The 23054-nt window shown below is 42.4% G+C and overlaps 1 protein-coding gene across 1 annotated transcript; it reads right to left on the reverse strand.

Annotated features, from left to right (window-relative positions):
* Positions 1-3619: 3619 nt before the first annotated feature.
* LOC114447546 (protein FAM53B-like) lies at positions 3620-22820 on the reverse strand. Its single transcript, XM_028423884.1, has 5 exons — positions 22671-22820; positions 14112-14378; positions 12611-12665; positions 10248-11107; positions 3620-4748 (listed from the first exon to the last, which is right to left on the reverse strand). The coding sequence occupies exons 2-5, from the start codon at positions 14190-14192 to the stop codon at positions 4416-4418; spliced, it is 1329 nt and encodes a 442-aa protein (XP_028279685.1). The 5' UTR covers positions 14193-14378; positions 22671-22820; the 3' UTR covers positions 3620-4415.
* Positions 22821-23054: the final 234 nt, after the last annotated feature.

Below are 23054 nucleotides of genomic sequence, written 5' to 3' on the forward strand. Positions count from 1 at the left end.
TTGGCAGCTTACAAGAAAGCACTATCTTACAAATTCATGCCAACAATTCATGTTAATGATGGGATCTATTATTACACCAGGTGGTAGTCAGACCAACTCAGCCTCTATTAGCCATGACCCCACCACCTGCAACTACCTCTGCACCAAAGGTCAGAGTTAAGTAGGCTGCTGCTGCGCTGGCTGTTCGTTGCCCCTGAGTAAACTTTGATTTCAGCTCAAGTGTCCTGAATCAACCCCGCCTGCTCTGGTCACTCTTATTGCAGCTGAAGTACAAACATCTGCGATCAAAACTGACAGGACAGCGTCCTCCGAGGCCTGAATTCAGATTATAAATCAAGACTTTTATACAGAGCAGTGATACAAATCTGTTTACTCTGCTTCTGCAGCACGAGCCAAGGATTATACTCACAGCACTGTGTGTGTGTGTTGCTGTTTTATTTAAGTTTCAACACACAAACAAAGCTGCTGTGTGTGAGCTATTAGGTATTTACTATTTGTTGACACACAGACTGATGCCATATTTGTCACAGAACTGCTCTATTCTTTGTTTTTGTCTCTCTCTGTGAAGCAGTAATGATTTTTTTTTTCTGCTGACATTCGGAAGGCAGCACTAGTTGACCCAGATGTAACTGGAGTGATGGATGGATGAGGACCAGGCCCTGCGAAAACATGTCTATTTCAGTCCTCCATTGTTTGGCATTCAGTCATCACTGTGTGTGTGTGTGTGTGTATAGAAAATCAGTCTCCTGTACGTACTACCCTTTTGCTCAAAAACACAGGAGCATGTGTTTCCTCCCTCTCAGCACGTGTCCTTCCACTGAGTAAAATGTCCCTGTCCACCTTTCATCTCTCTCATATTCTATACTCTCTTACAGAATGGGAAATATCTGGGCAGCATGGCAACCAATTTCCAAAATGGAATAAATGCTTGGCAGCATATGCGTTGTCAGTCAGCTGCTTTTTTTTCTGGTAACAGGAGAGCTGGCAGCATTAGTCCTTTGAGAAACACTTGATTTGAATGAGTTGCTGTGAATACTGCAAAGTACATCAACAGCAAACAATCTTACCATCTGCTTCCCATAAAAGTGAACACGATTTATGAGTCCCAGTACAAAGCAGTGAAGTCTGGGTTTTCCAGAGTTTATTGTTAGTCAAGTAAACAACACGTAATGTTCAGGTGACACTGTCCAACCCATACTGTGATTTTCACTTAATTCAAAAATGATATATGGTCCAATAAGCTGTCAGATCAATGCTTCACAAATGCAGGTGAAGGACATGACAGGATTTATAATCTAGAGCTGGTCAGTTCTGTTTATGTGTCACTCATGGTGAGTTTCGGGTGAGTTTTCTACAAGAAGCATCTCTGCTACTTTGGTCATCAGGTGCCAAATCCTGGCCTGAATATGTGACTATATGTGTGATTGTTTTAAAGGTGTGGCGTTTTCTTGTGAGGATAGGCTGTAAATCTTCTTTAGTATCTAATGTTAAAGGCTACTTTTCGTAGTCTTGTTGGCAGACCCATGGCAGTTGAGAAAAGAGGTGGCTATTATTTATATATATTATTTTATTCCCTCTTATTGTTTTTTTGTTTGCTTCTTGAGCCCTGAAGCTCAACAGCAGGACATTTCTTTGTTGTAAATCTTGATGAGATGTGAATATTTTTTTTTAATAACGATGATCAGTCACAGTCACATACAGACTCTATGTGACAGGGTTTGCACTGCAGGGATTTCCAGGTATACTCCTGGGTGGTTGGAGTACAACAAAACCAGTCATTACAGCTTATTATGAAGATGTAAATCACACCGGGATGCAGAGGTGGGGGGCAGGGGGTGCAGTAATTCATGGGAGCAGTGGTGAAAAAGTGTTGGGTTGCACTTTGTCACTTTTGAGAGGAAAACTCGTCAATCAGTGACATGTGACACTGCCGGCCACCTGTCTAACGAGGTGCCTGCCAATACATGTACGCCCTTACACACACACATGTAGACACAGATAAACACAGCTGTCCTGGACGGGAAGGCTATGTGCTCAAACATAGGTACTAAATGTACCTTTACAGAGCAGGATGAGTGGTTTTCAGCATTTCTATGTCACGGACAATGAGGAAGTGCCTCAGTTTGAGGGCAGGTTTACTTCTTTGTCTTCGTTATTTTATGATTCAACTGTGTATTTAAAACTTATGAAATGATAAAGGCAGAAAAAGTCAGCACCGAATGATAACCAAGAACATTCCAAGCACTATGCCGAGGGATTTGTGTCAAGATTTCAAGTGACAAACTATGTTTCAAACGTCCCTTTAAGCTTTTCTGCATTTTCCTCTTGAAGAAAAGTTCTTCAAAAGCTGCCTGCATACCTCCCACTCAGTTGGACATAAACAGTATGTAACGCCTTAAAAAGCTGCTGAAACACTGATGTCATTATTCTGACTCCTCTGAAGAGAGCCTGAGCGATTCTGCTGACAGAGTAAAGCGCAGCTATTTTCTTAAAAATGCAGCCAATGTTTTCTCTCATGTAATCGAGGCTGAGCAGAGCAGGCCGCTGTAAATTTGTCTAACGTGGCCTTTCCTGTCTCCCTCTTTCCAAAGTCTACACTTGCCAGCCACAACTACAATGCTCCCTATTTATAGCGCTTTTACCTCAGATATTAACTCTCTCCCCCGCTTAGACTGCCACTTCCTGCCAAAGAGGAAATATGTGTGTGTGTGTGTGTGTGGTTTACTGACCTTTGGGAGCAACAAGCAACCAGACTACTGTTGGTAGCAACAGGATTTTATGTTTTCAGTATATTTCTGTCAACTTGAAGAAGCGAGGTGTGAACTTTCAGACTCTATGTGTCTGTCCTTGTCCAGGTGACTGGTTTTTTGCTTACACAAGCAGGGCACGCACTGTATCTATTTCAGGGTTTGAATGAGTGTGTATTTGTGTAAGCCAACACCTAAGTGTTGAGATGTCGGAGTTCACCTTCCTTCAAGGCCACGATCTAAGGAAAAGCTGCAAGTGGCTGTAGCATCCTGTTTTGAACATAAACACCGTTTTGCAGCCAGACTTGGAAAAACAATCTGTCGTATCACTTCATTTCTGCAATCAGCCTCCCTGGTGGCCAATAAACAAAAAAAGCCTCTAATGCATTTTTAAAGAGACAGACACCTACTGAGGCGGGTCTTATAGAGGTGGCAGGTGCTTTTTTAGTTTGTTTCAGCCTTGGACAGACATGACAGAGATGATAGGAAATCCCAGGGAGGAACAACCTTTGCCCGGTCCACGTGTCTGTCTGCGTCTGCCTGAAAAGTCCCGAGACAGTTCCTGGTGACATCACCTCCTCTGGTCACTGAGGGGTTACCGGCCAGGAATATTCCATGGCCACGCTTCCTGCCATTTTGTTTGGGGCTCATTGGCAACACAGGGGCAGATTTTAGTTGTATTCATCAAGAGAATAGTCAATAATTGGCTTCATAAAACAAAGTATCAAAACAAGGATGTTTAAATGAGTTATGCAGGAACTGAGTGTGGGGGAGCTTCTACAAAGGAGCTGGAGGCTTTTGATGTGTCAAAGTTTAATCTGTTGTCTGTAAATACTCGGCATTAATGAGCAAAATTCAAACAGGACATACAGTGAGTGCAGGTTGTAAATTTATTTCATGTCCGTTCTGTTAGAACAAAGGCCTTGCATTCTCGCTCCTTCACAAACAGATCATAAAAAAACACTTAGAAAAATATACGCTGATGTTAGAACTGGAGACTTGAGATCCAGTGTTTCATTCAAATATACAATTTGCATATTAAGAAACTACAAAAAAGGTCAGAAAAAGTGGCTTTGATCGAGCCAGGCATGGTGAAGAGGAAGGAGATAACAAGCATCCAAAGGAAGGCACTTTTCTGAACTCCTCATAAAGCTTATCGAGTCTACATTCAGCAAAATAAATCGGATTCTCATGTGTGCAGAAAAGACGAAGAGGAGGGCAAGTCTTCCTCCTGTTGTTTGCCCCCCCGCCATTAGTTTATCTGACAAACAGACTTGAGCTAAATACAGGAGAGTCCAGCTACTGCTACAGTACTACAAACCTAAGGTTAACTGACTTTGGAAAGGTCATCAGGTTTAAAGGAGTGGGGACAGGGAGATTTTCTTAAGACTAACCCTCACTTTCCCACTCCTGAGTTAAACCAAATACCCACTTTTTTGATTCAAACAGTAAGAATGTTCAAGGCAAATGTGTCATTAAGAAGCGGGCTGTTAACAACATCTTTTATTTATCATCTCTTTCACTTTCCTGGCCTTTCTACCATCCCTTCCTTTTCCAAATTGACGGTTACTTTTCTTTAGTAATCATCTCATTTGTCCCCTCTTGCTACATCCACCACAACCTTCTCCAAAAGTTCAAACACAGTCTTTCAAACCGCCTATAAAATGTTTAGTTTCTTTCAATCTGATCAAGATCCAGCTCCCCGCCCAGCTGGAAAATGTCCCTCTGTGTCCCGCAGTCACCCTTCCAGAGGGTGCGTTTACCACCCACAAGGCCTACAGGAGACCCGGGCCGCGAGTCTACGCTACAAGCCGAGTCACTGTCTAGTTCCTCGTAGGAAGAATCCTCCTCATCTTCTCTTACTTCTTGCCGTGACTCCATTCCTAGCTCAGGCACAGCAGTGAAGTCTGACTCTGATTGGCTGGTGGTCTCAAAGGAAGGAGGAGGCAGGTCGGTGGCTGAGAATCCAGGACAGCTCAAGCTCTGAAAGGTCTGAAGTTTCTGAACAAAAGAGACAGAAAGAAAAAATAAATGTTTTGCATTTATAATTCACATCCTGAGTGTAAGAGTTTGTTAGAGGGAGGAATTTAAGCTCAGGGTTTTCCAGAATGTCAGCTTGGGTTTCGGTTTAGGAAGCCAAAAGCCTGGCCTTCCCTTTCATCGACGGCACGTGAACATGTAAACACGCAAGAACACAAACCACTGAGAAATATTCACAGAACTCTAAACCTTTGTGATTGTTTGAGAAAAACACCGAGATAAAAACCACAAAAAGGTGTCTCATGTCTAACTTTGCTTGAGGCCTATTTATCACTACACCTACCTCACCCAGCTCTGTATGCTGTGGGAGCATTTGTTTTTGGTTTTGTGTGTGAACAACTGCTTCTGTTTTTGCTTTAAAACTTGACCTTCATTCACTGAAGTATTTCTATTCTACAACAAGTCATCTCCGGGCTCTCTTTCCATTCTGAATTCCTCTCTGCAACAAAGAAAGAGGCTGAGCAGTGCAGTGAAGGGGTTAATGATCTCTGGAGTGCCCCCAGCAGCAGATGTTGGAGGCATGGAGGTGAATAGAGATGAGGTTTTCTCTTGAAAGCCTCAGCTTACATGACAGACACCTCTAATGTTCCCTAGCATGTGTTGAGACATTGCTTTTCCTGTTACAATGAGCTGGGAGTCTCCCTTCTCTTAAGTCTTTTAGTAGGATCACTCTTTTCTCTGGCTGCTCCAAAAGAAAAATACAACACAGGATCCTGGCTGTCTGACTTTAAACTCGGGTCTTTCTTGCTGGATTAACTCTACATGTAAGCAGCTCACATGCACACACACACTATACTTCATCTGCAAACGCTTGAGGTGATCATGTGAGGAGTGGGAGGCCTCTGCTGTAGTTACCCCACTGGAGTGGAAAAGGGGATTTTTTTCAAGTCCTCACTGTCTGTGTTCAACCCCTGGTATTACCCCACTACTAATTATCACAGCGGAGGAGCATAAAGGAGGGGGAGGCAGCAGTCTCTCCACAATATGCTTCCTATAAAGTCTACTGGGGCTAACAGGGATTTGGGTGGGTGTGGTGGTAGGTTGGGGGAGCAGGGTCAGGTTTCTGCTGTCTACCCAGCTTTGCCAGAAGAAATACATTCACACACACATACAAATCATTCTTACCACACATATGCTCTCTCTACTCAAATGCTGTCATGCTCTCACATAACACACTACCTATACCAGAAATATAACCATATACAGACTTTATAATAATAAAGGTACCAATCTAATAACAGCAGATCAATGCTACAAAGCAAGCAATTGTGCTTGGTAACTACCTTGCAATTGGCTAGCAAGCCAATTTAGTGTGGCACACACAAGTACACAAAATGTTTCCATTTGGACCCAAAGTAGCAATGACAAACTCTGAACTACCACGGAGAATATCTTTGCTATGACCTACAGTTGGCATGTAGTGACATATTTGACAAAAAAAATACAGACACTTCAATCCATCACCAGTGATAAGAGGCAGAGTACTGTGCCAAGAAAGAAAGATGATTCTGTTTACAATAGAAAGACTTGTGATGTCGCATGTTTCAATAAAAGAAGATCGCACTAGTCACCACTCTCATCATCAACATGTTGATGTTCCAGCCGGTGAGTACTCACACCACACCTATCGCCAAGCCTGCCAACATTTTAATTTCCACCGCACACCTGTAATGCCTTGTTCTCTGTACAGCCATGATGCTTTGTGCCAGCGTCTTTGCACAGAAATGCTGTATAAACATGGAGCTTTCGTGGAAAACATGCACATGCCCTGGTCTTTATCGTGTGATTTCATGGCTTGAAATGCCTTCATTCTGCTGCTAACAACGACAATGCGAAGACGGGCAAAATCACTGCGTTAAACAGCCTCAGGTAGATGTAACTCATTACTTAAAAGCATGATCAAAACAGCCATGCAACTTCAACTGTAAAGATGTTATCTGCTTTAGAGGCAGCTGTGGGAGAAGCACATGTCAAGAGGTTAGGCAAATATCCTCCTGATAATTAAAAAACAACAAACAACACCAAACAAGTTGCTGCTAACTTGCCCAAGTTGCCCAACAAGGTACAACTAGTACCCCCCCCCCCCCACACACACACACACACACACAAAACTACACTTATATGTGCATATAAGTTGGGTTTAGCTCTAAGAAGAAATGAGGTCAGATAAACAACTCTGAGGAAGACAGGCAAACAGACCTCCGACAGCAAACAACTGTAAAACAAAAAGGGCCAGGAGTGTGAGCAAAGTAGAGAGAATTTAACTCATTCCTGACAGTCAAGCTACATATTTTAACACACCTCTGTGATATATGTGTGTGTGTGTGTGTGTGTGTGTGTGTGTGTGTGTGTGTGTGTGAATGCCTTTGCCTCAGGTGTGTGCATGTCTGGAACTCACTGTGCGCAGACAGAATGCAAATCAGATAGGCGTAAATGCCAGGAAGTAAGATAAAAAGATAGATACGTTCACGAGTGTTGACAAAGTGTAGATCATATTTAGGCTGTGGCTGAACAACGTGTGTTTGTGGATGCTTTACAACACACATTTGGGACGAGTCATGACATGTAATTATATGCAGTGAACACTGCACCTCAAGACGCCCACCTAGGTGTTCCCACAAGCCTGCGAGGCTCTGCTATGATCACCACGTCTGCCATCCCAGGAATGGAGTGAGATTGAGAGAGGAGGAGAGACAGAGCAGAGTAGCTTGAGCGAACTTGGGCCATTAAATGATATTAATAGAGAGGAGTTTGTCAGCCAGGTCCTGCAGAAATAACAACCGCCTTCTTCACCCTGCTAGCTCTCTCAGGAACGCATCCACACACACACACTTCCAAGCATTTGCTTACACATGTTTCCTTTTAACACAAAAAGATAGCCAGTAAGTGTTTTTCAAAATGTACAATAACCCCATCTGAAGTCATCAGCTGCTGCCCGGGCTGACGTCATGCTGGCTGCTTCCTCAAAAGCAAAGTCAGAGCTGTGTCAACAATCAGCAAGTGACCTAGAATCAAGACAGGCCAAGGTGGAAGGGCAGCCTGTAATAAAACAGCGGGCAGGGGAGAGAACTGATAAACACATCCGACAAGCAGGATATTTGAGGAATTTTGGGGGGTGGCTGCACGTAAATCCCTGCAGTAGTTGAGTTGTAGCCGATTAGCATGACATGCATCCCCAGAATTCACACCCGCCTTCATTGGTGTGGTTGAAGAATCTTGAGGCCATATTACACCATGTTCCACTGACAGAATACACAGGGGACTTGTTACGTGTTGACCGTCCCAATACTTCACCCAGCACACGTTCAACCGAGGGTTATTATCTGGAAAACTACTAAAGTAATACAGTGCTGCATCCTCACATCTACTTTATTTTTTCTTTACCTAAAGTTGTGATGAGATTACTCATCCACACGCCTATGAAACTGAGAGTGGGAAGAAAGTGTTTGCTGACTGCATGAACCGACCTGCACCTTTGCACGTGTTCCTACTGTTGAGAGAGGAAGAAAAAAAAAGGACTTACTGTTGGGTGAAAGAGCAGAACAAAGGAAGCAGGGAAGTGAAAATAGACCAAAGATGTTGTAAAGATTACTATGTCCCCATGTGAGCTCAGTGAATTTGGAAAAAAAAACAACCTATAGAGCCACTAGGGCATGGCTGAGTAGGACACCTGCGTGTGGCTAGAGGAAAGTAGAAACAATGCTTCACATTTAGAACTTTATTTAGAAATTTTGCTAGGCAACAAATTTCTATCAGAGGTGGTGAAGTCTCATCTGTTCCAAACCCTGACTGTAGTTTCTGTCCTCCCTAGAACAGACACAGGTTGTAACCAGCCCTGCGTTTCCACATTATCACTTCCTTTTCCAGACAGTTTGCCAGCTATGAGCTTCCCCTTTCAACATGATGCTCACTCAGATTCAGACTAACCTATATCAACAATGTGAATCTTCATGGTTGTTTCTGAGAGTACAGGTGTAGCACTTGAAGACCAGAGAAGTGTGATAAATTATAAAGTGTGCTGTGTCACTGGTAACTTTCCTCATTTTAGGCGTGCCACTCCATGAGGTTGAGAAAATAAACACAGCAAATGACCCATTGAACCTGCACAACTTGGCTCCTTGCAACAAAACTCAGGTCAAAAACCCCAACAATAAAATATATTAAAAAAAGGAATTAACTCTGAGCAAAAATAATTCTTACGCATCTAGCAGAGGTAATAGCAACCAGAGGTAACATAAACCTGAGCCCATGTGTTTGTGTGTTTGTGCGTAATCAGCGTGCTTGATTTTCCCCTCTTAGCAGCTGGCATGACTAGAGGAAACATGCCTGCTAGGCTCCATTACTTAGGCTTTGTTGATCCAGCCCTGGCTAAGTCCTAAGGGTGACTGGCTGGGAACGCTTTTTTTTTTCTGGAAAGGGAAGGGAGGATAGACAGATAAACTGATGATACTTTCTAATAAGGGAACAGGAAAAAAGATGATATTCCTCTGAGGGACAGTATAATGAATGAAGATTTCAGGGTGTATGTTCAGGAAAGCAAAGATAAATCTGACATGGTTTATGAGTACTATGTATAATGCTGAATTTCGAGAGCATTTAAATGACTAGTGAGCTAAATGGGACACAAAAATAACAACCAAAAGGTATTTCTGGGCTCAGTAAAGTCCATCATAGCATTACAGTATATCAAAAAGTCCATGTCGTAAAATACTTTCTATTTTGGGTTTGTCCAGGGGTCATTTATATTCTCTGGCTGCTCCTCTGCTTCCTCTGACCTCACAAAAGAACAAACAAACTCCTGGCATGGGGGAAAGACATAAATCCAGAGTTCCATCCATCCAAATATCCCCACAATTAATCACCTCTGCTTTCTGTGACTGCCTGATGGTGGACAGAGGAGACGGGATTGGATGAAGCATGGATGATGAAAATGCATAGTTAAAGTTGTGGAGAGGAAGCAAATGACCAGTGAGAAGTTCAACCTTTAGATGAGGTGTTTACCCAACAGAGTTAATGAAATGATAAACAGGAGCCGGGCTTGCTAGAGCGTGGGGCTAACAGTGTGACCGAACATGAGGAATGCTTCTTAAGAAAGAAGAACTACTCCATGAGCTGGAGAAAGGGAAGCCTGAGTCCACTTTTCCCTGAAGCCTCGCAACGACAAAAAACGCAAAAAACGCAATGCAGCTTCATTTAATCCAGTCCCTGATCAGATTCAGAGAGAGAGGAACCTAATTATGTCTGAGGATCTCTTGAACTCCCCTTTGGTGTACAAACAAATGGGCACTTGTCTACATGGTAAGTGCGGGCCAGGATTTAACTAAATGCAATAGTGTACATTTTGGGGTATTAAAGTGAGATTAGAAAGAAGATGAAGCTGATTCATGTTAAATCAGCAAACAAAAGGAATACAAGTGCTTGCTTGTGCATGTCAACACGTGTTAAACATTTTCAGCTAACCTGAGTCATCTTTGCCAGGTCCAGGGAGGGACGCTGCTCCTGGGCATCTTCCGGTCTCCTGCGCTTCATGCCAATCTTTTTGTCGTTTAGCACACAGGGCTGGGACCTGCTCCGAGACAGACACCCTGTCCCCCCAGCTTTCTGGCCAGCTCGCCTCCCCAGCTCTGGGGTGGAGTCTGGAGAGCTGCTCTCAGATGCTTCTTCCGTCTGGAGCTCTGGCAGGCTGATCTGTTCATGGGAAAGGGAGAGAGGCCGGAGGAAGTGGTGATTGCGGGAGTGGTGATGATGTGAGGAGGGAGAGGTAGGGGAGACTGGAGAGGCAGTGAACTGAGGGTGGAGAGGCAGTCGCTGGTTGAAACATGGCAAGTCCAGGACTCCATCTGAAGGCACACTGGAGCGTGAGGGCAAGCTGAAGCTGGAGCTACGCTGCATAGTAGGAAAATGACCACCGCCGCCGCCTCTTACACTTCCTCCACTGTGGCATCTTCGTTTCTCCACTGCTGTCCACACTCGTGAGCCTTGGGGCCTCCAAGATGAGCGGAACCCACCAAACTCATCAGAGAAGGACAGGGAACGACACTGACGTTTGCTCGGAGGGGCTGTTGGAGCTTGGCTAGCAGCTGTAGTGGTGAAATGCACAGTGGTGGATGTGGTTTGAGTGCTGGTCACGCTGCTGTTGTCTAGATTAAGATCTCTTATCAGACTGGTGATCGCTGTGGCGTTAGTTGGTTCCTTGGCCCAGTGCTGGCTCCCCTGCTTGGGCATCACATCCCACAGGCTCTCCAGACTGGCTCCAGACTGGCAGGGAACTCTCTGCTGGATGGCACAGCTTCGCCCCAAGTCCAACCATCTCTCCGCCTCTGCAATAATCAGATCATACAGACTCACACTAATTGACCTCAACAGCAGCGCTTTATTAACCCCAAGGATAAACAAAAAAAACCTTGTGGAAGAAATATTTGGGACAAGCTGAGTGAAACTACTAACTTTAGTTGAACTGTTTAGACCTCTGCTAGAGAAAACAGATGTCTAGGTGGATATGCATCTACAGAATTATGTATTACACACACTTCCCCATTTCCCTTTTGGCATGTTTGGTTGTTTTTATACTGTTTTAAAGAACGAATTGTACAGATGCAGACAGCAATGGTCAAGCCCAGGGAGACAAATAATATCTGTTTGTGCACATGGAGACTCAAATTTAATGACACGTGGACCCTCGGATACACGGAAAGTATAACTTTTGCATGACTGTGTGGAACGCTGAAAATCAGAAAAACAAAGCGTAGCGAAGTTCGAACACTGACATTCCTTTCTCAAGTGCATTATAGACAGCAGCAATATTTTCTGCCAGAAAACAAACGACCACATTCCTGACTATTTAAAACTTGGTCCTACAAGAATGCTGATTCCAAAACATGAGGTACACACTATGATAAGAATCCACCAGCGAAACAGTTGGCAAGTCGCTCGCATTAGTCAAGCGGCAAGCAGGATATGCTTCTGAAAGCAGTAAGACCAGCCAGCTATCTCACCATCAGCACAAAAGAGTCTATCACGCAGTTGTGAGAGATAATACACCCACAGTAAAGTGCCATAGTGGCTTGAGATACTAAGCCAAGTGATTAAGTTGTGGATCTATTGAGCATTTTTGGCAAAAAGGGCCCCTTGCTGATCCAAATCTTATCCTTCTGGGTGCTTGTCTCTAATTTTGGCATGCTCTGTCACAGAGTGGTTGGACGGAAATCTTTGTTTTGGGCGGACAAACAATGCACGGGGGCTGCAGTGACGACCTGACAGGAATGTTAGGAAAACAACTTGACAAAGGGGAGAAAGGGATGAACTTCAAAAGGCCACCCTTTGAAAGCAAGACACAAAGTGCTGGTTGAACCAACAAGACATGTTTGGTGATGTTAATGTCAGGATTAAGAGTGGAAAAAGTACGCCACGCCACTCCCTCTGACGTCACTGCATCGCACCCCCCGAAAAAGAAAACGAGGACAGTGAGTGATTTATTTACAGTTGCTTGTCTTTTAACACAGGGGGTAATTACTGCAACACTAACAGAGCTGAAGGGAAATTGTTGACATAGGCAACAGCATATTCAATTACAGTTCACTCCCAAGAGAGCGCTGTGCAACGTTGTGTAGAGGCAGGTGCACCCTGATCATGAGAGGGGGATGAGTGACAGACGGAGAAAGGGGGAAGTGAGAGATGCATAAACAGAGACTATTACTGGTCACTAAAGTTCACATGTGAAATTCCCCACCTTGTATCCCCACCTAAACCAGTGTCACTTAATAATATGTTCAGGAGTAAGCAAATAAGTGAAGACATAAAGGGAGACAATGGAGAAAACTCACCCACTGTTCCACAGGAGAAGAGGGTGGTCCCTCTGCTCATGGTGTAGAGCTCACGCTGTGGGGGACATTACAAACAGAAAGATGCAGAATTAACCAAAAAGTGGGGTGTTTAAAATTTTCACAACAACAAATGATGCGGTCGAGCAGTTTACATTAACCTTTTAAGGAGAGTACATGATCGGTGTGAAACTGACTTTAAAAATGAAAGTTAGACGTCATTTTTACCATGATTCACACCACACCTACTTGATACTTTTTATGAGGAACAAAGGTTATTTGGAGAGTATAAAACAGTTTTGACTATCATTTAATCAGACACCTCTCCTCTTTCAGAGTTCACTTCTCACGACAGGGTGGTGGTTGTGTGCTCAAAAGAGACACTCCTCTGACTCACCTTGAGATTACCACAACAAAATATGTTTTATAAAATACAAAGCATAGAGTCCAAAATAAAGCGTAGTATGCTGAAGAAGACAATTACATAACAGATTTATTATACCGACGAGTGAAAAGGTAGGAGTGTAATGATAAGCGTAAGCCCAAAGTCTTTTTGTGTTTACTGGTTTATTTAAAGTAACAGCTAAGATCTACAACTGTATATATAAAACATAAAGGTCAAACAAAAGAAAATCAAACAACAAGACCATTTGGAATGCATGTGGACCTGCATGCAAGAAGGAATCTGGATCTCAATCTGTGTCAGAGAATGTTGCTGGTGCATCTCCATATCAAAGGAGATTATCTCATGACAGCAACACAACAGACAGAGTGAAAGCTTCTCTTCTTCTAATCTGGGTCAATAGAGTTGTGAGATAAAAGTAAAATGTAAATACAATTCTTTCACAACTGAAACCAAAGCAGAAACGGTGATAAAGTTTTATAGCAATGACCTCTTAAAAATCCAGCACACTGCTGTGTTGCTTCATGTTATTTAAAGCTGCTTGTGGGGGCATGTATGAAGACAGGGTGCAACTAAATGCCAGCAGAGCACTCCAATTTGTGGAAACATTAAATTTTTCCTTTTATTCGCTCATACCTTTAATGTGTAAGGCTGGGGTTATGCAGACCGTGGACACAGTTGGTTTTGCATGATTTTCTAGAAGCATCTAGAAACTCATGTTTGGTGCTGATATGCAGTTGATGCTCTTGTGGTTATCAGCCACACAAACAAGTCTAAGTCAGCATGTTTTGTCATGATATAAACAGAAGATAATGAAATTGCAGTCATAAATAAAGAGATGCCTTCCCAGCTCTCAGTTTTACATGTGAACATAGGCTACGTTTTCAACATGTCTTTACAGCAAGTACTAAAATGTGTGCTAATGTTAGGTACATTTGGCCACAATAACACATATAATATAATAAAATAAAAGGTGTATAAGTTGTATTCTGTCATTAGAGTTTTGGTTTAAAGCAAGACATCTAAATCTCTCACTACAATTATCTGAGCTTGTATGTAAACTTGTTTGCTTTGCATGAAAGTCAAAAATGTATTACTCACCAGCCGTCTCTCGATGTTCTTGGACCTTACATCATTGACACCCTTCTTCTTTTCCAGTGTTTTTGAGAAAATGATCACCATGGTAACAGGTAGCTCTGCTCCAGTTGGTTCAGGTGCAGAAAAAGGCCAAGGGCAGCCATCTTAGATGAGGACGGAAAGCAGAGAAGAGTGCATTTGGGTGAATCAGACGAGCAGCTAGTGATCTCCCATCTGAAGAGCAGTGCTTGTGATGTTGGTAGAGGTAGGAAGGTGTTTCTCAGCTGATCCCTGAGTTGACAGAAAGAAACACAGATAACATAAATACCAAGCACAGCGTATGGTACTGGACTGAACTAAGATCAGATAATGTACATAAATAACATAATCCATCTTGTTTACAATCTCTCTGCTACTCGCGTGGAGAGGATCATGTGAGAAGAATTTTATCAGCGGGCATAAATCTGCAAGTCATGCAACAAACATATGATACATTTATTTATATTTAATTAAAAATATAACAAAAAACTGTAATATATAGATAATTCTATTGCAATTAAAGCAATGGTTAACTCAAAGTTCCTTCTTTACCAGCCAATGCTTGCTGAAAAAACAAAAGGAGGCCTGGCATATGTTTTTCCATTCTTTCTTACTTCTCTCTCAGACTCACAGTGACCACTCATTTATCCATGCAGCTACACACCTATAAAGCTACAGCCTGTGAAAACAAAACATGCTGCTATACGCTAAAATGCTTCTTTATTTCTGGTGAATAATGGAACACTGGGTGTGCCAACGTAAAGAACTGAACATATGGGAACCGCAAATTTGTGTTGATCCAGCAAAAAAAAAAAGTTGCTCACGTCACATGTCTACAGATGTGGCCAGAAAACATGATCAGAAAAAGGAACATATATATAGAGCTGCGGTTGCTTCATCGACTAGCTTCACTCGCAGATGGTGAAGCACAAACAGTAGCTGCCGCAGTAAACGCTATATGGAACACCATATGTTTTTTTATAAACGTGCCGTGGTCATGTCTGCTTTACTCAGTCTTTGTAATCCTGCTTAATGCACAGGAAAAAACTTTCAGTGAATGATAGGCAGGTTTGACTTTGAGCTTGAGCTTCTCTCCTTTATTAACCAACCACCAAACACACTGACAGTGTCCAATTAGAGAGTACCAGCATGGTTCAGATCCCCCAATCAACTGCTAGCTAATGACAGCTTTCTGCTGTGGAGCAACACATGGGTCTAATGGATCTTCCAGACCTACAGAGTTACCCTGCCTATGTAACATGTGGTTTCATGTTAAGTAAGGGTTGTTGCACTTATATAACATGCTTTAGGGGACATTGGATATTAAATTAGTTTTGTGGCACGGTAACGTGAGCAGACGAAAACATAAAAGATATAGACTTGATGAATAAACTTTATACAAGTCTAGACACATCTTGTTACTCCACAATGTCATCTCTGTCCCTTCCCTCTTCTACAGGCCCCATGACTACATGAAGTCTATAAATGTTTCATGTAGGCCTGCCCCAAACCAACTGCTAGCATATGACTCCCATTATCTCCATTTATCCCAGAGAGTCAATGGAGCACAACTGGGCCTCCACAGGCAAGAGGAGCCGGTGCTGGTGGTGGGAGTCAGTGGAGGGAATATTCTTCGTGATCAGTTTTACAGATTACTTTACTGATTAGGACTGACAGTGAGTAATGGGTGGGGCAATGTAACACAGTTTGTGTGTGTGCTGAGGAGCATGTCGGTCATGTGTAAAGGTTGTTACTGTGTGCTGTTTGACTGATGCAGTTAGGAAGTGTGATGTCAGGACTGAAACAGCACCTCTGATGTGAGAATGAGTGTGTGTCTGTATGTGTGCATGTCTGTTTATGCTAACCTGCACTTGTGTGCATGTGTGGTGACTGGCAAGTGGGGTCATGGGAGAGGGCAGGCCGAGTGTGAATTCAACCCTGCAGCCATGCTTACTTAATGAACCGACTTCTCATGATGGGGAAACTGGAGCTTAATGGACAGAAAACATGTGTGTGTGTGTGTGTGTGTGTGGCCTTTACTGATCAGATCACATTTTCATTGCTCAAAGCTTTTGGCAACTTTGCACTGTGTGAAAAGTCTTTATTGTTTGACTGGCTGTCAAACAAAACAGAAATGCAGAGAGATCAGTTTATAAAATGTTTGGTCGGTCTATCTCACTCTAACAATGTCTATTATTTTGTGTGTTTAAGGTTAATCCAGATTAAGCTGCTACAAATAACTAACTTTCAGGCCTGTGTTCATACCTCGGATTTAAGGAAATGGCATCAAAAAGCTTACTCATGTCTTTTGACACAGAATATGCTGACTGCAATATGTAGCTATAGTATTTTCAGTATGGCCAAAATCTTAGTATGAAAGCAAAAGTATGTAAACCATGTGTGGATTGTACTGAAAGGACTATAGGAACGGCAACAATACTGGCTGATAAGGGTCCTTGTATTTTAAAGCCACATTAAACATGTTTAATTGTGTCCGACCTTTTACATTTACAGCTCTATAAAAGGCATGGTAGATATCAAATTGAAAGTCGATGAGCTTGTTTTCCTTTCAGTTTAGTCTCATTGTAAGTACAGCTGCTATTTGAAAACTATAAAACTTTCTCAGTTCATGTAGCTAGATCTGGGCTTTACGGTGGATTCAAAGCTAATGGTACTTCTACTCAGATGTGTGCATGCTGAGGGGTGCAGACAGCAGCTCTTGGCTCACAATAGTCAGTGACTCAGGAGGGCACAAGAAAGGGCAGCTAAGATAATATGGCTCTTTGCCCAGGCCGTGATTTGTACGGGCACATGAATAGAAGCCCATTTGGGCCCCCCTGAAGTTCTGTGACGGGGTGTTTGGTGTCCATCACTAATTGGCTCTGGTTACTGCATACTTGTGCGGAGTGCGTCTGGTGTCAAGACTTTGATCAGTGGCTGTAGCTGAGAGAAAGCAGTACAATTCATACTAATGAAATGATGATGACTAAACAAACACAATGCAGAATGGGTTACTTTGATCAGTTAACATGTTTTCTGCTGTTTTTTAGCACTAATGCAGTGTGAGAATGTCTTTTTATAAGGGAAGAAGCTGACATTTGATTTAGGGGGGACGTTCACAGGGAAAACATCAAAAAGATCTTTGTAGCAGTTTTCGAATAAAGGTTGGAAGAGTTCTTTTGTGAACATCTGTGGTGTGAACACTCGCTCTCATATGATGTGGTCGTAAAAATGGTCCTTGGGAGGTCAAGACATACCACTGAATCCTTTGGCCATCACCCTAGTACCCACTGGTGAAAGAACACAACCTGACAGCAGCTCACCATCACACCACTAGATCTTCACAAGTGAATAAACAATGAAGTAGTCATTCAGTCAAACTGTATGCTTTGTCACATGTCAAGTTCTGGCCTCCTTTCAGAGATTCCCTGGAAAGTTTAACAGCAACAACCATTAACCTCTGTAAATAAAAACGGCACTAGAAGTTCCAATGTGATGAGCAATTTGCTGAGCCTTTATTTTGAAAAGGGGTGTTAACCTTTCCAATAAAAACAAAAACTAGATTCAAAGCTTAAAAGAGCTCCTTGAGAATCTGCCTTTGTTAAGAGTCACCCTGCATGTCCAGAGAATATTCTTACTGCTCAGTTTGCAAGAAGACACACTAGCATAACTCGCATAAGTAATCACACTTCCCTTTGCAGTAATGCAGCTCTACTTCCCTTGTGGTCACATGCCGCTGCTGATTTGGGTGTGGAGTGCACTGACATCATTACCAAATACATGAAAAGAAAGCAGCCCCCACCCCCAAAAAAGAAAAAAACTAACAATATAAACACAAAACACTCACATGAGTTAAGTAAAACAAATACCACATCCTGCATGTTGTGGGGCATTTTATCATTTGAGCAGATAATTAAGATTTTTCACAGTTTCTTGTGCCTCACTTCATAAAATAGTTGCTAGGTAATATAGTGTTACTATGATGTAAATGGGTGGCCATGGCAACCAGACACAAAACAGAGGACAACAGTGACAACTGGTGATCCACAAAAAAAGGCAGACATCATGGTTCCAGTAAAGAGTAATATATCTGGACAGCTCATCATTTCTTTATCAGTGAGTGTGTTTGTAGACTGTTGAGCAAGGCTGAGCTGCAGCACAGTGACATGCACCCTGTAAACACAGCACAGTTTTTTTCTATCCAACCAACAGGAAATTTATGCAGAGGTCAACCCCCACGTCTCAGACCAAGGCTCTGTTAACCAAAATCCTGACAGGCGTAGGCTCAGGTGTTTTAGTTTGAGTAAAGGAAGGTATGGGGCCTCGTGGCCCCTGCAGTAACCTTTGCATGCCATGACTCTCCATACATCAGGTACCCCACTAATTGCACTGCCTTTCTGCCTGTGGTTTCTTCTAATACCCATGAGTGCCTGTTCTGTTCTCTGCACACTAACCAGAGCTCTAATCCATCAGGGATACATTACATGGGAGCCTCCAGCACTGCTTCCAATCCCACACAATTGCTCAGCTCAGGAAAAGAAGGGCGACCACTCGTATGTTGTATCAGGAGGTGATGTTATACAGACTGTGACTACCAATCAACCAATAAAGTAACATTTTGCTGTTACGTAATACCATGCTGTGGAGGCGTGGGTAAGTTGTGAGTGTGTACGGGTGGGAGAACTATGAGCAGCATTCCATCGGTCCATTCATTCATTCATGACGGGGCTCAGCTCACCATATGGACCCTCTTGCTGCTCAAAGCAGAGTGAAGCAGGAGTGCAAAAAAAAAAATTGAAGGTGTGTGTTTAGTGAAACACCACCTGTTTACACAGCTAAAAATGGAGCAAAATGTAAAGTGTCTGTGTTCTCTATTTAGAACAGGAACTAAGAGTTCTATAAAGATAGTTAAAATAGCATATGACTGATGGTGATAGTTTTACATTTATCAAACTGTTATGCTAGTGGGAATTGGTTAATTTCATCAAGTCAAACTCTGGAGAGAATGTGTGTTTTAATCTAATCTTTGCTGACAGCCTGTAAATCAAATTGTTTTGGATTGAATGCTACAATTAGCACATATAAGCAGGTTCATTTTAATGTGGGCAAATGAAAAAAGGCATTTGATTTGTGTGCCTATATCTGAAGTTACAGTATGCAACACACCCTGGTAAATGGTGAAAGCATCATGGAGGTCAATGACTATATTACAGCAGGTACCTTTTTATATCTTTTGATACAGTGTGGACCGCCTGTGGCTAAGATGGCAAACAGACGCTAATTTTATGGCTGGAGTTGACCTGGGTGTCACAGTTTTGTCGTTGCTGTATGCTAATTGGTTGCAAATTTTGCTGCTTGTTTATGTTGTGTTGTTCGACCTAAAGGTGTATTGAAAACATGCTGACAGACTACAACTGAAAAACTGAGGGCAGATTCCTACAGACGGTCATGACACATGTCACTTGCTCTGTTCTCATGCCTAGGCTTGCACAAAGAGACACTTTTAGAGGATGTGTCCTGTACCTCTTAGAGGAAGCTGGATGTTTTGTTGCAACTGCAAAAAAAAAAAAACAAGTTCTAAATTTATATCAAATTATTCTGTCTGTGCCAAACAGTAACAGAAGCTTTCAGTTCTCTTTTTTTTTTTCTTAAGGGATGCAGTTGTTTCATCACACTGGACACACACAATTCTACACAGCATGATTCAGGCAGGAGCTATGTGAAGGCTGACATTTTGAGGAAAAGCCTATCCGAAGCGGCTGAGGAAGATAAACAGAAGAATTCCAACCATTGTCATTCATAACAGGGGTGCCATGATGATACAAGGGAGAAGACTAAATATTAGCTTACCTGCACATATGGGGTTTTCCAGCACACACACAGACACAACATGTTAATACCAGCACATATGCAAACAACCTAAAAAACTAAACCCCAAGGCTACACACTCACTCATTTGAGAGTCAAAATGCAACAGGGAAGAGATTTTTTTTTCATTACCACATAGTAAAAGTGAGATACTATGTTGATGGGAGCATTCATATTGCATCCCAGAATGCTTTTCATCTCTAAGTAAGAGTCTGGTGCTAGAGCTCTAAGGGGGGGTTGGGGGAGTGCTTCTCTGGTGTATGTGAGAATGCCTCTTTTCTTTTCTTTTCAGCTGCAGGTCTTTGGCTCTGTGGGCGACGAGACGCCAGACCTACAAATCTATCATGGTAATGAGGAAGGAATATACAAACTGAGGAATGACAGCTCTGAAACACAAAGACATAGCCAAGGTGGTTTTTTTTAACTCCTTGAAGCTGAGTGGTATGAGTTTCGGTTGCAGTTATGACTGCAGGTCACAGAGAAGTAAGAGAAGCTGCTGAAATGAATAGAGACTACGACAGAGACAGATAGACAGGCATGGCTAACAATCCTTTTCTAGTAGCTTTGCATAATGCTTCAGGGCAGAGAGTGAGGGAGAGAAAGGAAGACGCAGTGCAAGTGGAACACAAAGACAAACAACAGAAAAAAACATGAAATTTAAAATATACAGAGAGAAATAGGGAAGGGGTGAAAGTGGCAGCCATGTGCGTCAGTGTGTGGACTGAGTGAGAGTTGTACACACACACACACACACACACACACTGTGAGCATGGCTTGCTCAGCACACAGGCACACAGCTGCCCTCTGACAGAATGGAGCTCTAATAGAGGCCTTTTGCCTGCAACACAAAGACATTGCAAATGTGTGTCTTAAGCACACATGCACACTCATTCAGACGCTAGAGCGCACCCCTTTAAAAAAAACACACCAGCCTTAATTGCCTCCATATATTAGCTTTGTAGCATGTCCAAAACAAGTCTATACACTAACAGTGCTAGATCTGCTGTTGAATACAAGTACAATGCATTGTAATGGCATTAAAAAGATTAAAGGGACAGTCCTACACAAAATTAAACTACGTTTTTTATGGTACAAAACTATTTAGATGAATGAGTCAAAGTAAGAATAATAACATTTGATTTTGGGGTAAAATGCCCCATTTAAAAGCATCTATAGACTCAGATATTGGTCAAAAGACCCTGAATAGTCTGTGTCTGCTTGCATGAACACATATGCATCATTCAAATAAGATAATGGAAAAACCAAAAACACCAATATGGAATATTTAGCACCTCGCACTGGTCATATAAAATCACCATCCAACGCAAACACATCTGCAGGGTTCACATGACAGAATTTGATCGATCTAAAAAGCTTGTTCACACCAAACTGCAACATTCCAGCTGCAGTTTATTTTGGAAATCGAAGCCAGGAAAGGCCATCATCATAATCCTCACAAAGAAAAAATCGAAGTAATTTTTGAATGTGCAGGTTTTCTTTCTAAGCCTTGCCAATATTTGTGGGGGCACCCCTATCAACATCTCCTTTGTAATTAAACACCAGAGCTGATGTGTGATTAAATCTTTCCCCTGCTTCACTTCCAACCTGAACTCCATGGCATTGCTGAGTAGTATATATTTATCTGATGTTTCCTGTTTAAATCAAGGACAAATGCCGCTGCCTTAGAATCAAGAAACATTTCGGTGTATTTTCAATCAGTGTGTGTGAAACCAGTTCTCCAGGTTTTCACTGTTTAAGGTATCTACAAACATCAACTGACTGCCGAGTAATGTTAGAAAAGGGCAAAACAGAAGTGCCTGCAGACAAGAAAAAGGAAACAACAATGACAAATAAGCTGTTCAGTTGCCACGGTGCCCTATTTTCACCACCATGGCTTCGTTTTTTTACTTAACAGGACCATAAAGTTGTTGCAAAGTGTGCCTCATCTGTGTCTCATTAATTATATAAATGAACCTATCAGCTCTCACCAGGCTGGTTACAGTTTCATAAGTGTGTAATAACACATTTTGTGGTCATAATAATACAGTGTATATTTTCATTTTAATGATGCAGCCTTTCACATCCAAAGAAGCAACAGTTTCAGTTTCTTCATCCGGCACAAAAATCAATAATAACTGTCTATAGAGGGGAACAAATACTTCAGAATATGTGTGGTGGAGATTGGGGAAGAAATATGCAACCAAGCTTTATGACTCAAAGCACTCACTCATGCCTCTTTCAGTCTCTTCTCACAGGTTGTGGTGAGGATCTGTTTGCCAATATACGCTGCAGAGCAACCACACTGCCTCCCCACCTACAGGTACTGTATCTGACAGCAGGCTCAGTGAAGGAGAAAGGAAACTTTGCAGTAAGCAGATTTTTCTCATGTTCAGAATCAGTTGTAAACAGCTGATTTAGTCCAGAAATAATAAAAATGAAAGTGTGACACTCCCAAAGAGAAGATTGCCACCCACACCACAATCTGCATTCATATTAGTTATTAATCTGGTTTAAAAGTAGAAGTAAAACTAATTAAAATCATTTGAGTGATTTCCTGACATTTGCTCCAAAGTAACCTTTCAAGCCCCAGAGGAAAACCTAGCATGAACAAAGTGAACTTCAGTGGGAGAAAGAAGCAGCTATAACAACTATGTATCTGAACAAATGTGCTACTACCTGGCCAGCAGAGTCTCGTTCGGTGTTAGGTCATCTTCAACAAAGGGAATGCAAAAATACAAGAAAAAGGTGTCTCGCAGCTGCAGCCGCCAGTTCAACGTCCCGGCGCAGGACGGAGCAGGACTGCGGGCAGCTGAGAGCTCCGCTGCTGCTTTCAGCTTCAGCATTGATTGTAACAATATCCGCGTACATACCATCCAAGAGGACGAGGGGGGGAGGCGAGAGGAACACTCACAAGTTAACAACAACTCATAGACAACGACACACCAGGCTGTCATACACTTCAACCAACTAAACCGACTTATACATAAAGAACAACACAATCTGCAACACTTCGTTAGAACCAGAGCGAAGTTTTATTTATAACTAACACCCCCAACCCTG

The sequence above is a fragment of the Parambassis ranga genome, chromosome 15 (genome assembly GCF_900634625.1).
Source record: "Parambassis ranga chromosome 15, fParRan2.1, whole genome shotgun sequence".
NCBI lineage: Eukaryota > Metazoa > Chordata > Actinopteri > Ambassidae > Parambassis > Parambassis ranga.